Source organism: Aspergillus pseudodeflectus (assembly GCF_044049435.1).
Source record: "Aspergillus pseudodeflectus strain CBS 756.74 chromosome Unknown BJX68scaffold_102, whole genome shotgun sequence".
Lineage (NCBI taxonomy): Eukaryota > Fungi > Ascomycota > Eurotiomycetes > Eurotiales > Aspergillaceae > Aspergillus > Aspergillus pseudodeflectus.
This window is the reverse complement of record NW_027263878.1, coordinates 26098-41186: the sequence shown is the minus strand read 5'-3', so window position 1 is coordinate 41186 and position 15089 is coordinate 26098. Positions and strand designations below refer to the sequence as shown.

Sequence of the window (15089 nt, the reverse complement as noted above, 5' to 3'; positions counted from 1 at the left end):
CGTGATACAAGTATTTGCTCACAAGCATTCAAGCACCAAGTGCCTTTTGACCGTATACCTTAATCAGATTCAGCAGCCACTGAGCTCTCACCATCTCCAACTCCTTCTCTTTCCCCTCGGGCATGGGCTGCGAAAGCCGGTACTTCGAGACTTCTACCCCCCAGAACTTGTGTCCGCGGCAGATCTTAATGCGCAGATTCTCCGACTCATAACTCCGTATGCAAGTCGCGCACAGGTCGATGTTAGGACACTCGGTGCAGATGTAGCGCATACCCTTTTCGGGGATTGGCGAGCTGCAGTGGTTGCAATCAGACTCGACTTCGGCGAATGCGGCGCCCGCAGCGGTAAGGTCACCTAAGTACTGCAGACATTTGCCGAGTTTATAAAGTTCACATTGGTCGCCCTCGAGAATGCGCGTTGCGAGGCCGACAACGCTGTACTTCAGAACAAGGGTCTGTGTGTCTGGGTGTGTCTTGGGCGCGGACACGACTTCAGGGTTATGTCGGTCGTTACGGTCCAGTGGGAGACAGGTCGATCCATCGACATCAATCGAGGTCCAATCAACTGCGGTGCGGCCGTATACGTCCAGATCAAAGTACTCCGCACCATGTCTGGCGAGATACGCCACAGCACGTGGATGGCCGTTGAAAATCGCGTAATGGAGTGCCGGGATGCCTCGATGCTGTCCGTGATCGGTCTGTAGGCCAATATCGATGTCCACCCCGCGGGCCAGAAGCTTGTCCATGATTTGACAAGACCCTGAGCTAGCGGCCAATTCCAGCACCGTGCGCCCCATTGCATCTCGCTCCATGTAGTCTAAATACTTGGCGATATATGCGTTGAGAAGCCGCTCCCAGAGGATGCCGTTGCCCGCTGCTGCCGCCCAGTGTAACGGCGTCTGGCGCGAGTCGTCTTTGCTCGCGATATCAGCACCGGCGTTTGAGAGCAGTGTGTAAATCTCAGGATCCGTTTCCCATAAGCAGTGGTGGAGTGGTGTGGTCCCGTCTGCGGCGCGAGCATTTGGATCAGCTCCACCTCTAAGCAGCGCCCGAGTGCCCTGGGAACTTCTACGAGCCGCGATCAAGAGAGCCGTATCTCCGTTACTGTCTCGGGCCTCTATAAATGCTCCAGCCTTCAGAAGGGGCGATATTGGCATCCACCTGTTGTTTATCAAGGTTTTGTGTAAAGCAGTCTGCTCGTTATAGGCAACAACATGGGGGTCCGCTCCATGGTCTATCAAGAGCTGAACCAGCTCATCCCATGCTCCGTGTCTGGCGGCATCACGAAGAATGGAACTGCCGTCTGTGTTGAGTGCAGATAGATCAGCTCCCCCGTCGAGCAAGACCTTAAGGGCTTACAGGCGGCCATTAGACACTGCACCGAAGACTGCGGACGGCAATTTGCCATCGTGGTTGAATTCTGCCCCACAGTGCATAAGCTCGCGCATGGCATCCAAGTGGTTGTTCATAGTAGCTAGGAATAATGGTGTCCTCTGCAAATCATCCACTGCCTCGATATCCATCCCAGCTCCAACTAACGGTTGGATCACTTCGGCCCGACCTGCAACAGCTGCCGTGTGCAGGGGGCTCATAGAACCCTGCTCCACATCTAGCTTGATGTCAGCCCCAGCAGATAGTAGAGCGTTCACAGTATGAGCATCTCCTTTTTGGGCCGCCAGGAAAAGAGGAGTTCGCAAATGCGGGTCGAGGCCGTTGACATGGGCGCCAGCGTCAAGAAGGCGCTCGATCATCTCTGCTGGCACGCCATGACTGATGGCCGTATGCAACGGTGCGACTCCGGTGTGATCTGTGATATCGGCTCTGGCTCCAGCATCGAGTAAAAGGTCGAGAATCCGCAGAGAATCCCGACGCACGCACTCATGCAGGGGTGTATGGCCGAATGAATTGGCGGCGTTGGCATCAGCACCGGCTTTGAGAAGAAGTTGAACGACTTTAGCATGTCGTCCTGCCGTGGCCCCAAGAAGCGGTGGTGAGGTTTGCCTGTCTCTGGCATTGGCCTCGGCGCCAGATCGCAGCAGAAGTTTAACAAGATCTACGCGCCCCGCTTCTGCGGCAATATGCAGGGGCGTTGTGACACCAATGGAAGCACTTGGATCCCAACCAAAGGCCAGGAGCAGCCGTATAGCATCGCAGTCTCCTCTGTATACTGCGGTGTATATCGTATCTGTGTCTATTTTCTGAGCGGGAGACAAAATCTTTCTCCTTGCAGCTTCCAGTAAGACGTGGGCCGCGCGGTAGCGACATTCAAATATTGCATACTGTAGCGCCTCGATCCATGCGCCATCATCATCTGGGTAGTATCCTGGTGCGGCATCCAAGAGATAATTCAGCAAGGTCAGGCGGTAGGGAATAACCGCCATTTGCAGCAGTGACTTGAACTCGGTAACCGGCATAGATGTACAAACCCCGGGTGCAAGAAGCCTCTTTAAAGCTCTGGGCTTGTAGTCCTTCACCGCTGCTATGAAGGCATTGATATCACCGGAATACCTCGAGGGATCTGCACCTTTTTCCAGCAGCTTGTCGACGGCCGTAATCGGGCCATTCTGCACCGCCAATATCAGCGGGGATGTGCTCGGTCCCACATGTTTGGCGCCGAGAGCGTAAAGTCGAGAGGTGAGAAGAGCGTTGAAATACTTGGCTGTTTGAACTAGGGAACTGAGATCTTTTAACCAGAGACAGCTTCCAATGTGGAGAATAAGCTCAGGAGGAAGATCGATCAGGTTGATCGGATGGTCGTCCATTGCGTCGATGGTGGAAGCTGAGAGAGAGTTGAGAGCGGGGAAAATAGTGACGGGGGATGCACGACCCCCTCAGCCGCAACTCAGCCTCAGGCAGCGGCCGCTGAGCCGCCTGCCTGTCCAGGAGCCCGCAAACGCCGCCAATGTCGCTAGCCAAGTACAAGTGACTCATGACGTTGACTCACCTTTTATCGTCCTACATATTTAACTTGCCTTGTCTACAATCTTTTGTGTTACAGTTAGAGATCACCATGGAGGAATACGACCTCCTCATAGTTGCCGACGCGACGGCGTCCATGGGCGGGTACTTGACCTCCCTCAACACATCGCTCCCTCAAATCATCTCCATCTCCGCGATCACCGGATGCTTCTCTCGTATCGGAATAATCGCCTATCGAGACTACATCGACTTTAGCTGCATCGAGTGGTCCGAATGGCTCCATCTCGCGCCGGCCGACGAGACCACACAGCAACCAAACCTCATATCCTTTGCCAGGAGACTCACACCTAGCGGCGGCGGAGACTATCCAGAAGCAACAAAAACGGGCCTCGCAAAGGCGTATTCGGTGATGCGATCCGACGCCAAAACGATCATACTCCTCTACGCCGACGCGCCTCCTCACGGAACAATCCCGAAACCCGACATCAACACCAACGCTAGAGCTGAGCAAGAAGCGTTATCGAAGCCAGAATCCTTCGACGGCCATGGACCGCGATTCCTGGACTGGGTATCAGCCGCGAAGATGCTGAGCAGCGGCGAGAAGCAGGCCCAGGTTTTTGCTCTCCTCGAACGAAACATGCGTGAAGCTGCTACAGCGTACTATACTTACCTATGCTCAATGACCGACGGTGCCTGCATCCGCCTGAATGATTCCAAGCCGCAGACGATATCGAAGGGTACTGTCGATCTGCTCCTATCGTGGATGGGTGTGCAGAAAATGACGGCCGGTTCGGCCACGGAGGCAATCCCTGGACATCTCTTGCGCTATGATTCAACCGACGGCATTAGAGATCTCAAGGATGAGGGAGATCCGAGTACTCAGAACTTCTTTCCGGTTCCCTACACGCGAGGGCCCATAGACAACATGGATTCGATAGAGCTAACGCCAGATGTTGTCATCCATGAACTACCAAAGAAGGCGACTCCTGCCGGAGATCCCACGCGACGGTGGGCGAACGATTCCGCGTACCGAAACACCGCATCACAGCATTTGATGAGGATCATCGAAGAGGATCTTCGAGCAATAGCCATAAACCCCGTTTTCGGAGCTCTGTGGAGAGCCGTCTGCAGCGACAGAACATATGCGGGACGAGACGGCTTGGTCAATGCATTCAGCAAGGCGGTGGAAAGGATACGGGATCCAACCGAGAAAGCAATGATGAATGAATGGCTCCTGGAATCATACAACTTCTCGGCTCAAGTTCAGGCGGTTATCGACCAAGTTCCGAAGGCAGAGAGGTTCCCTTGCGTGTTCCTCGATCCGACCATCGACTTTGAATTGGCCAATACAGAGGACGATGTTGGTTCGCTCAAGAGCCTCACCCGGTTTGAGCTTCTCGAAATTATGCGATCTTGTGATTCTCGAATCCTGCGCCGGCTTGGACGCGTCCTCACAAGACTCACGTATGCCAAGGACGCCACACAGATGCCAGCACATATTGCAAACTCGAGCGGCGAGCAGGTTGCAGTGATACCATTGGCTTTGTCGAAGAAAGAATATGGACAGCACTTCTGGAAAATACTACTTCACACGATAGTGACCGGAACGCAGTTGACTCCGCGAGGGGCCGCAGTTCTCGCTGCTTTAAGCATCCGCTTAGGCATTGCTTTCTTCACCGATAACGCCGGAAATGAGATGCTCAGCTACAAGAGCAAGTGGAATAACGTTGAGATACCAGAGACGTGGGCGATCGGCTGTTTGACGCTTCTCCTTGACGCCGACGAGGCATACAGAAAAACACGGAGGGACACGAATGGCGATGACAGTGCAGTAGAGAAACCATTGAGCCTGCTCAAAGACTCTGACGCGCGTCTCTTCGAGCAACTCGTAGCATTCAAAACTCTCGAGCATAATCTGGACACTCCAATCAATGCCCGTGTGCCATGGACGCCAGATAAGGCGATATCAAGCATCGGCCCGTTGGCAAAATGCGAGCAATGTCAATACCACCGGTCGGTGACCATGATGGGAGAAAATGGCAAGTGCGGCATTTGTCTCAAGCCAGAATTGACGGCAGAGCAGTACGGCAGACTTGTCAAGCTCCGAGTTTCTCAGGAGATTGATTCTCGCTCGGTCGCAGCCTGGGTAGAGTGCAATGTCCCATCCTGCAGGGCACAGTACGTGGTATATGATGTGGATGGGCTTCGAGTTCGCCCAAAGTGCTACTACTGCAGGCACCAAGGGTTGGGCGCGGATACCGCTAAGGGTACTCACGCGCCGATTGTCGAGTGTACCAAGTGTGCTAACCGAATGATATGGCCAGACGCATATCGACCAGAATCCTTCAATGCCGCCGAATTCGTCTGCCCGCCCTGTGAGTCGGGACGGGAGACAACGACCGACGTGGAAACATCTGCAAGAGCCCTCGCGGCGGAAAACACCTTGGCCTGGCTGGTACGAGATTCGGAGAAGCCGAGGGTGTCGCCCTTCACAAACAGATCTGTATACCACACCGTCTCCACCATGGGAACTGAGGGATTCCAGCGCCGTATCACGCTCTTCCCCAAGATCGAGAAACCACTGACACAGCGTGGGAAGCCGATCCGAAACACCGAAGGGATGGTATTAACCCTCAAAGATCTCGTGGCCAAGCGCAGGTCCGCGAAAGCCGACTGTTCCCTTTGTTTCTCCTCATTCTGGCCCTCCGCCCTGAATCCCGCCTGCGGCCGGAAAGGCTGCCTTCAACGTATTTGCACGAGCTGCTCGAACGGATGGTACGGCAGCAACACGGCTGGCTGCATAATCAACACGGCCGCCCTCGCTTGTCCCTTCTGTCGACGGCTCCCGGCCCCACAGACCCTTTCAAAGTATGGCAACGGTATTCACGGCGTCAAGGATTTGAATCGTGCGATCGAGAACCACGGCTCGTGGATATATGCTTGGTGTTCGGTGTGCGCGTCGGCGAAGGAGTTTGTCGCGCGGGATTGTGCGCGTGGGCAGCCGCCGGAGCTCCGCGGCTGGAGATGCGAGAGCTGTGTCGAGGAGCTGGAACGAGCGGCTAGCGAAACAGGGTATGAGCGAGACCTGAAAATCAAGCCGTGTCCGAAATGCGGAACCATGACGGAGAAGATCTCAGGATGTGGGCATATAACGTGTCCGGTCGACGGGTGTGGCACGGACTGGTGTTATTTCTGTGGGAAGGAGGAGGACGACATTTATGATCATATGACGAATGCGCACGGCGGAATTTATGATAATGGAGATGAGGAAGAGGTTCCGGAGTATGATTTTACTGACCAGATCTAGTAGAGCTTGTAATAGCATCGAGAGAGAGAAATGAGATGTTGTTTTCCCTCAGGCGATGACGCCAGTGCACGTGACCACGCGTCCCATCAAGCAGACAATCATCGAGTCATGCATTCTCCCAACGAATTAGTCCTGTCAAATAAATGCTTGCTTAAACCCCTAATCAGAATAGAAACCGAACTTTATCAAGGTACTAGATCGTCGATCCTGTACCGAAACATTATACCTCAACTCTCCAACTAGATGTCTGCCACGCCTCGTACTACATATCGACGCAGGCACTCCACTTCAGGAACTGTTTCTGAACATTAATACGATTTTGTTGTCTATCGAAAGACCTAACAAGATACACGACTAGGACAGAGTCTACTGGAATTCTCTTGCAAGAAACACACGCATTGCACGTGGTGAGGCGGTGATCGCACGACCATCTTCCCCCGTCTCAAAGACAAACTCGTCTACCCCCAAAGCGCCGTACACCGAGCCATCCACCAGCATCCATGACCTGCACGCTCTTGTAAGCAGCCCACAGCTAGGCCTCGTACCGAATCCTGACGGTCTGACGCTGCGGAAGGAAACTCTTCCGTCGTGTTTGAGCCCGGTAGGGAACAGTCGGAGTTCAGTGCCCTGCCCAGGAGGCCCGAGCTGGATCAGTGACAGGGCATCCAGTATGTCTTTTCCGTTGTTGGTCCATTTTGAGATTCGCAAGCCCGGTCCATCGTCCGTCGTAACCTCGAGGGAAGAATTGGTGGCGGTCGAGCTATATGTCCCGGCGAAACAGTCGTGGGCTTCCCGTTTTGCAGCCTCGTCAAGAGCAGGGATGAGAAATTTGGATATGAGATCTGCCAGTGTCATCACTGTCAAAGTGGTACCTTCACCCGCCGCGAGAATTGTGAAACCGACGTCGTGGTCCGGAGACAGTCCCATCATCGCCGAGTATCGCCCAAAATCGCCAGCTTTCGTGTATAAACTGATCATCCTCGGGTGGGTTAAGGAGAATATTTCGAATGGGGCTCCGACGGAGAGGCCTAGTTCTGCTGTCTGGGCGAACGGCTTTAGCCATCGCCGAGTGAGTGCTGGGGAGAGGAGCTCATGGTTCAGAATCGCACGACCGAGCCTTGACATGTCTTTTGTGGACGAGTACAGTCCTCCAGCTCTGTTCAATCAGTTTCGCGCCCTCGGAGCTTGATAGGATGAGATGCTTACGGAGTCATGGCACCAATATCTACATCCCAGAGGGTCATGTTAGGGAAGCCCGGGATAATTCCCACCTGGTCGTCTGGCTTACTGACCGACGAACGAGAAAGCCCCATCGGCTCGATCAAACGGCGCTCTATGAGGTCTTGGTATGTCCTGCCCGTGATCGTCTCCAAGGCATATGCCAGTAACTGGTAAGCGTCATTGGAGTATGCGGGACTCGAGGAGGTAGGGACAATTGGGGGCCTGCTGAGTATCCCGGAGATGAATTCTATAACTGTTAGACCTGAAATTTGCATGAGGAAGCTGTCACTTACCAGATCTTGTGCAAGCCAGACCTACAGCACACTGAGGCGCTTCTGATTCAGAGATTTCAGGAAAACCAAGAGGAACCATCAGAGGAGCAGACCCGGCGAGGTCGCCAATACCATCTAAGGGAGATTAGCCGAATCCTTATCAATGGATTGACCACGAACATTGTCTTCCAATTCCAGACAGCTGGCTGGCGAGCTCTCCAATTGTCACCTCCTCCCAGAGAACCTGATCGACTTCGTTGAGGAATTGTGTGTTACTGCCCTGCTCGGCAATTGCGTCTCGCAGCTCCGGTATGTACTTCACGACAGGCTCATGAAAGGACGCGTCGCCCGTTTCGATCAAGAGGAGAAGGACGGTCCAAAGTTTCGAGCAGCTTGCGATTCGAAAAACAGTGTCCCCGTCGACACTGTTCACGCCAATTGTGTTATTCCTCGCCGAAGTCGCAGTGTGGTAGTATTCGAAGAGCGGTCGGGATTCGTGCGAACTGTATACCTGGACGGTAAACGACACTAGGTCCGGGTCGATCGCTGGTTCCTGTGAAGAATAATAGTCCGGATGCATCACACTTTTTAGCGCGGTGATGAACTCGCTTGAGGCTTTGTCCAACGTGTTACTACCTGCGGCGGCCGTCGGTGCAGGGTACAGTGGTCCCGGTAGAGGGCATACATCACCAGCCGCGTGCACAGCTAATAGCAAACACGATGAAATGATTTTCCACATGTTGGTGCTATCGAGGGCAAGATAGGGTGAAAAATCTCTTGCTTGCCGATGCGGCCACCTTCGATTTTATCAACGCCAACACCCATCGTTCCTTCCACAATTGAGCGCAGGAGCGCAGAATCGGGCCCGGGATAATTTCAGCGCCTGATCAGTACTAGCCCTGCTAATTGTGCTCAATTGCAAAGAGATTTCGCAAAGTCCAATCCCTGCGGTCCAATCCAGTGCTTCCAACCCATTCTGGTTGTTGTTGGGCGATCAATCCAACGCGGGAGCTTTCAATGCCAATGGGCGCACAGAGCCTCCTATTGTTTCTCGACACCGAGCCTCGAGGACTCGACCCGTCTACCGAGAGTTTTGCGCGCCGCAAACTCTTGCTCGAATCCTCCGTCTCACCCCTCAGTCCTGGTCGCGGATCTTGGTAGGGTAACACATACAATTTGGGAAAGATTGGTCTCCGATCATCATTCAACGGGAACAGCTCTTTGTTCACACCTGCAGCGGACTATCGCGATTGGGACAAAGAACGAAGGCCAGATCGAGACACGACTCGCTGAAGGATGATATTGCTTTTGTTAGCGGCTTTTTCTTGCGGGTATGATTCTCCACCATTCAACAACCCTTGGTCCGGCGCGAGTGTTTGGGGGCGGGCCTCGTTCCCATTAAGGCCCTCAATAGTAACACATTGCTCAACTAACAGAAGTTAGTCTCAAGCACTTAAAAGCTACGACGTGGAACTCAAATACCTCAAATCTAGCGTTATCCTCTTCACGAATGAACATTGTCTCCACATGGTTGGTACCAGTTTCCCATTACTTTATTTTGCAGCAAAGTACCGAACCGTGCTCGAGGGTTGTATCAGTCGAGATCTCAACATCAGATTAGTGAAACCTCGCAATCATTGGCTCCCCAACTGCGCCTGATTAACAATGTGGTCTGAGCCTTGAGCCTCGTCCCATCGACAAGTTCATAACATCGAAGGGTGATAAGTTAGAATTGGTGCTGATGTGATTTCGCGGAGTACAACGTAGTGTGTTCAAGTCAGGCACGGGCTTCCACCAGATTGATTTTTCCCCGCCTGAACCACTTGGCCGGGTGTATCTCGGTCACTACAACCGGCCGGTCAAAATTCAAGTGAAAATATTTTCACGGCTCGAAAACCGGTTTCTCGTCCTAAATGTGGCGCGCCAGCGCACCGGGTTATGCTACAAATAACCTCGAGCCAAATAGATGTCTCCGTTCTCGATCTACAGCGCAAATGTGTGCGAGTCGATATTGATCGTTTCCACTGTCCAAGTCTTCCCATCATCCACAGTCGTAAGACCGCTCGAATCAGCCTCATTAAGGGCCAGAGTATTGCTGAACGAGTTGTCAGCCGAGTCGAGAGTGATCGTGGTGGACAAATATTCTAAACACAGTCAGCAGAAGCTCCTCAAAGATCGCATGCGTCCTTACGATGAGCAGCGGCTGTACTCTGACAAGCATCATCCTGGCATTCCACTGCAGTTCCCCAGCCTTGAGCTTGTCCGGAGCCTATGCGTGTTAGCCTGGGCGTCGCGACTGTCACGCGAAAGAGATCTTACTGGTGGAGAGGGTGGACACCACCTGCCCGTTGATAGACACTGTCTGGTCATACTCGCCTGTGCTTTCGTTGTAGACGTCTGTTTGAATCAGTTCCGTTTCATGATATGTTCGTGGACGGGGGATGGGGCTCACAGTGCATAGTGATCCCATCGCCAGGGTTCGCTGGGACCTGCTCGCCTCCCAGCTGCGTTCCTATTAGGAGTTTAGTTTGGTTCCTTTCGGCTGCGCGATTTATGTTCGAGGGATACCTTGAAGTGTGCTCGCCCAAGTGCACCACTGCCCTTCACTGGCGCCGCAGTTCCTGCACACAGTCAGCACTACCTTTCTCAATCACGAGATAATTATCAATTCCGAATAACGCACGCGTTGGGATCGGCAAATGACACAGCCAAAGCCTGAATGAGATCTCCCCCACTCGTGCCCATACCGGGCCATAACGCCAGACGGTCGAGCAGCCGAGGCGTCGGGATCTCAGGCAGGACCAGAGTAGTATTTGCCTCACGAATCCATGACTGCGTTGGACCGAGCGAGAAATATGGACCAAAGCCGACGGTTGACTGGGCAGTTGCGGATTCGAGAGCCGCAAGGAGCGCGAAAAGGAGGGGCGTTGCTGTGACAGGATGCATGGTGGGTTGAACCTGGAGTGGAAGTGAGCTGCTGACAATTAAGTATTGTCTGAATGCCCGAGTCTAAAGACAATTGTTATCATTGTCGTGCCAAAGCTGCATTTATAACTTGTTTCTTGGAGACCTCCCCCCTATGTCTCCGAGACAAGATGAAACCGACCCACGGAATAACTCCGTAGTCCAGTTTCAACGATGATCGTCAAACGTGCCTGAGCTTCTCACCCACTAGAATGTCTCCACACGAGCTTGATTCTCGTTAGGGCAGTTGGCCGACGCTCGGTGGAAATTCCCCCCTGTGCCTGTCTGAAGCGACTAATGTTTCAGGTAAAAGCTTGCTTCGTCACCCAGCTTCTGCTTCCCTTATTTGCGACACGGAATCTATGAAAAACCATCACTAATATCAGACGACGAGGACTAACATTTTTGTGCAGGACGGGCTGGGATTCGGGGGTCCAGTCTACAGGACAGGTATGTCATCCACCATAGAAGTACAGTTTGGGTCAGTCTTCAAGGTGATGGATAAACCCTCTAACACAAATCCCTATTGTCATCTACTTCGCGTTCTCCGCCGTCGCCTTCTTGACGCCAAACCTCTTCGAAAGGACAACCCACTGGGCAGCACTCACCGCGGCCCTAAACGCAAAGGGGTCCCCATCCACAATCGCCTTGTCGACCACTCCCTGCGTCTTTTCCCAATCCATAAAACCGAGCGCCTCCACATTCTCCTTAGTGACCAACTCCTTCAGCTTCCGGTGCATCGGCCCATCAACCCCATACCGCATAGGCGCGGCATACATCTGCTTCTTCCGCTTATAGATCTCCTCCGTGACAAATGGCTTCACGGCCTCGCGCAGGATGTACTTTTCCGTGAAGGTGCCGCTGTCATATTTGTATTTCATCTTCAGGCTCGGCGGCAGGCCGTTCACATACTCGGTAAGATTGTGGTCGAGGAACGCCGGGCGGGACTCGATCTGGTGCGCCATGTCGATGTTATCGCCTAGATAGCGGAGGAGGGAAATCTGGAAGGCGGTCTTCGTCCAGATGTATTCGGCTGAGTGGAGTGGGTGCCAGCGTTTCGCGATCGCGTGTCGGACCTCGCCGTCGAGTGAGTCGGCGAACAGGGTTTGCCAGTCCGTTGCTCCGTACTTCTCAAGCGCCCACGAGGCGATGGAGAGGGGAATCATCCCACCGAGATGCCCTGCGACGCTAGTGTTGTTCAGCGTCCGGGTTGTGGACGGAAGGGTTGGAGGCAGCGACCACTTGACCCCAGCGACGTGGTTTGTTCCTGCCTTGTCTTTGGCTTCCTCAAATTTGGTCTCGTTGTAGTCGGCAGGCGTCCAGGAGGGATCTTCCTCCAGGAGCGCGTCGTTTTGGAAAAAGCTGTATCCGGCAAAGTGCTCGTCTGACCCTTCGCCTGGAGTGGTGTTACTTCTGTTATCTCGTTGTGTGGTGTGATTTGAAGATACTAACCAGTTATGACAACCTTGAAGCCTCCATTGTGTGCAACTTCTGCCATCGCTAGCTTACCGGCGCCGTTGATGTCCGACATGAAGGTTTCACTGTACCAGACTGCTTTTTCAAACCGCTCGGCAAGGATCTCCTCGGTAACATGAACAGGGTTGAACTTGACACCCAGAAACTGCGCAGCACGCTGCGCGACATCTGCAACTCGTCAGCGACCGCTCGATATGCACATGAACAAACTTACCAGACTCATCCATGCCACTGTCCTTGTCAAACTGCACCGTGAAACACTGGATGCGAGAAAGATCCTGGCTCGAGCTGTCACCTAGCTTTGCGCCTTCTTCTTTCACGAGGTGCACGATCATCCCTGCGATGGCGGAGGAGTCGATGCCGCCACTGAGGTAAATTCCCACTGGGACGTCTGCACGAAGACGGACGCGCACTGCGTCGAGAAGGCGTTGGCGGACTCCTTCAATCATTTCTTCTTCTGTCCGGATCTCTTTCGTGAACTACGTCCGTTAGACACAATGGTTGTTCTGATAACCTGAATGTGAGTGTGGTGTACCTTGTCCGGGTATTGCATGTCCCAGTACTTCTTCGTCTGGATCTCTCCGTAGTTGCGACTGACCAGATATTGCCCAGGTAGAATCTGCCAACGTCAGCGATGATCCCCAAACTCCGATGAAGCGAACGGCCCACCTTCTTCACCCCCTCGAAAATGGTCCTTTCGTCAAAAATCAACCCCCTCTCAACAACAGAGCGCACATCCCACTCCGCCTCCCACCCGTACGCCAGAAACTGCTTCATCTCCGTCGCAACCAGCAACCGTCCCCTAGAAACCGTATAGTACAGCGACTTGATTCCATACCGATCCCTCGTCGCGATAAACACTTCCCGCTTCGCGTCCCAGAGGACCAACGCAAACTCGCCGCGAAGATGGCTGAGGAACTCCAGACCATAGTGCTTGTACAGCGCAAGCACGATCTCGCAGTCGCTGTTCCCGCGGAAGTTGTATTCGGTCGAGAGCTCGGCGCGGTATCGTTCGTGGTCGTATAGCTCGCCGTTGACGACGGTGTAGATTTCGTTCTCGGTGTCGACGAAGGGCTGGTTGCCGACGGGGCTGAGGTCAACTATGGAGAGGCGGACGTGGCCGAGGCCTAGAAATGTTAGCGTGACTGTTGACTGACGCTCTTGTATCAACGGAGAAAGCTAGTGACATACCCACACGGTTGTCCGAGCTGATCCACTTCCCCGAGGCATCGGGGCCACGGTGCTTCACGATGTGCAGACTTTCGTCGATTTCTTTTTCGAGCTGTTCGCGTCCATGAGGGCAAGGACTCTGTCCGACAAAGAGGAAGGAAGTGATTCCGCACATTATTATGAGTCTTGATGTCTTCTTGCGCAAGGTAGCAAGAACGAGGGTTTTGTTGCCTCGTGTCCTCAAAAGTCTACAATAGACAATGTCTTGAGTCACCGCGGTGTCAGCTTGACCAGCAGATCAAACAATCTCACTGGGCAATCGATGGTAATCATTCCAAGCACCAAAGAATCCCGCCTGTCCAGGCGCTCCATCGCGTTCAGCAGTCAGACGAGTGCAGATCATGGGGCGGAGTAACACCATTGGGTCTCCCGGTTGTCGGAATATTTCCAAATCAGGTAATTCACGACGAAGCCAATGAGGCCTCGGAATAAGTTTCATCTGATCCCACCGATAGGGCGTCATGGTTCAGCTTATGAGTCTCGAGATGGTGAGCGAATCTGTTTGGGGTCTGGGCAGTGCACCGCGTGGGGCGGAATAGGAGGGAAACTGGACGCCTTATGGCCTGGGAAAGGGTCTTGGCGTGTTCTCTCAGTCACTCGCTGATCTGAACGCTTATAGGTGATATTCTAGAAGGGTGCTTGATTGTCTAAGACATTGTAACACTTAGATAATGAGATGTAATCTTTTCAACCATGGATTGTTGCTTGTTAAGTCTTTGTCCTAACACGCTGGCGACAATATATTTTGGGACAGAGGTCGATGCAGGGGTATAAGAGATATCAAACAGGGATGTTGCAACAGCCTCAGCTCCTACGTTGTCTTGTAGCCAGCGGCTTCCAAGAGTTTTGCAATGGCTGCAGGCTCTATTGCATAGTAGTATACAAACCTCGATGGATAGATGCTTCAGAAATGTAAAGAGCAGAGAAGACTTCGTTCACTGGAGGAAGAAGGGCCAAGGTATCACATGACGCCGAGCTTGCTGACATAACTGTCCCTACAAATTTCGTTTTTATCCTTTTGTCCCGTTCGGACGCCGTAGAAGATGGCTCTTCCGCGCCAGCCAACCCCGCAGGTTAGGGTGGAATGACCGCCGAGAAAACTCTTTTTTTCGAAAACTGGAACTGATAACAGTTTTCCCAAGCTACGGTCTAGATCTAGTAGCCACAGCTCCCACCATGGCACGAATTAGGTTTGAGTTCATCATTTAGGTACTAATCTCAACCAGGTTTCATCATCAAGTGCTGTCCAGATCTCCTACGAAGTCATGGCCGACAAACAATCAATGAGTTTGAGAAGGGCAGAGGAATTTTGAGAATCCCTGTATGACGCGTTGAAACCAACAGCGCATGACTGGGCCAGACCACAATAACTGTCTATTCTGCGACCACTGGTTTCTTTCAAAATAGCTACATCAGTCATGATCTCCGCATCCTTCTTATCTGGCTTTTATGATAAACCATCAACTTCTGGAATCCCGCCACCATCGCCCTTAAGCATACACCAGCGAAGGCCCAGATGTTCCGCTACCGTGGATGGTTAACCTGGAAGCCGAATAGAATGCATAATGTTCTTACCCAGTTCCACTCTAGTGCCCGAGTCGAGATCGAATTGCTTAACAGCTGAACCAAAGACTGTAGAGCGCTGCCACACTCCTAAAACTGCATGTACAATCGACGATTCCGGCATAGTGGCAAAATTGC

The 15089-nt window shown here is 52.9% G+C and overlaps 5 protein-coding genes across 5 annotated transcripts; 1 reads left to right on the top strand and 4 right to left on the bottom strand.

Annotated features, from left to right (window-relative positions):
- Positions 1-28: 28 nt before the first annotated feature.
- BJX68DRAFT_273199 (ankyrin repeat protein) lies at positions 29-2761 on the bottom strand (the record flags this gene model as incomplete). The annotated part of the gene is made up of 2 exons (XM_071047388.1): positions 29-1295; positions 1359-2761. The coding sequence occupies 2 exons, from the start codon at positions 2759-2761 to the stop codon at positions 29-31; spliced, it is 2670 nt and encodes an 889-aa protein (XP_070892415.1).
- Positions 2762-3009: 248 nt separating this feature from the next.
- On the top strand, positions 3010-6225 carry BJX68DRAFT_273198 (uncharacterized protein; the record flags this gene model as incomplete). The annotated part of the gene is made up of 1 exon (XM_071047387.1): positions 3010-6225. The coding sequence occupies one exon, from the start codon at positions 3010-3012 to the stop codon at positions 6223-6225; it is 3216 nt and encodes a 1071-aa protein (XP_070892414.1).
- Positions 6226-6591: 366 nt separating this feature from the next.
- BJX68DRAFT_274243 (serine hydrolase domain-containing protein) lies at positions 6592-8999 on the bottom strand (the record flags this gene model as incomplete). The annotated part of the gene is made up of 4 exons (XM_071047619.1): positions 7899-8999; positions 7740-7853; positions 7432-7693; positions 6592-7381 (listed from the first exon to the last, which is right to left on the bottom strand). The coding sequence occupies exons 1-4, from the start codon at positions 8455-8457 to the stop codon at positions 6592-6594; spliced, it is 1725 nt and encodes a 574-aa protein (XP_070892413.1). The 5' UTR covers positions 8458-8999.
- A 702-nt stretch (positions 9000-9701) lies between these two features.
- Positions 9702-10664, bottom strand: BJX68DRAFT_273195 (uncharacterized protein; the record flags this gene model as incomplete). The annotated part of the gene is made up of 6 exons (XM_071047386.1): positions 9702-9862; positions 9910-9987; positions 10038-10115; positions 10171-10230; positions 10287-10339; positions 10402-10664. 6 exons carry the CDS (start codon positions 10662-10664, stop codon positions 9702-9704), a joined length of 693 nt encoding a protein of 230 aa, XP_070892412.1.
- On the bottom strand, positions 10647-13653 carry BJX68DRAFT_25401 (asparagine synthetase B family protein). Its single transcript, XM_071042827.1, has 6 exons — positions 13350-13653; positions 12828-13285; positions 12694-12777; positions 12373-12637; positions 12135-12326; positions 10647-12078 (listed from the first exon to the last, which is right to left on the bottom strand). The coding sequence occupies exons 1-6, from the start codon at positions 13501-13503 to the stop codon at positions 11216-11218; spliced, it is 2016 nt and encodes a 671-aa protein (XP_070892411.1). The 5' UTR covers positions 13504-13653; the 3' UTR covers positions 10647-11215.
- Positions 13654-15089: the final 1436 nt, after the last annotated feature.

Coding starts and splice junctions, on each gene's coding strand:
- BJX68DRAFT_25401 (XM_071042827.1), bottom strand. CDS start 13,503: ATGTGCGGAATCACTTCCTTCCTCTTTGTCGGACAGAGTCCTTGCCCT. Junction 12,638..12,693: donor ACATGCAATACCCGGACAAG/GTACACCACACT, acceptor TAACGGACGTAG/TTCACGAAAGAGATCCGGAC. Junction 12,327..12,372: donor CAGTGGCATGGATGAGTCTG/GTAAGTTTGTTC, acceptor GACGAGTTGCAG/ATGTCGCGCAGCGTGCTGCG.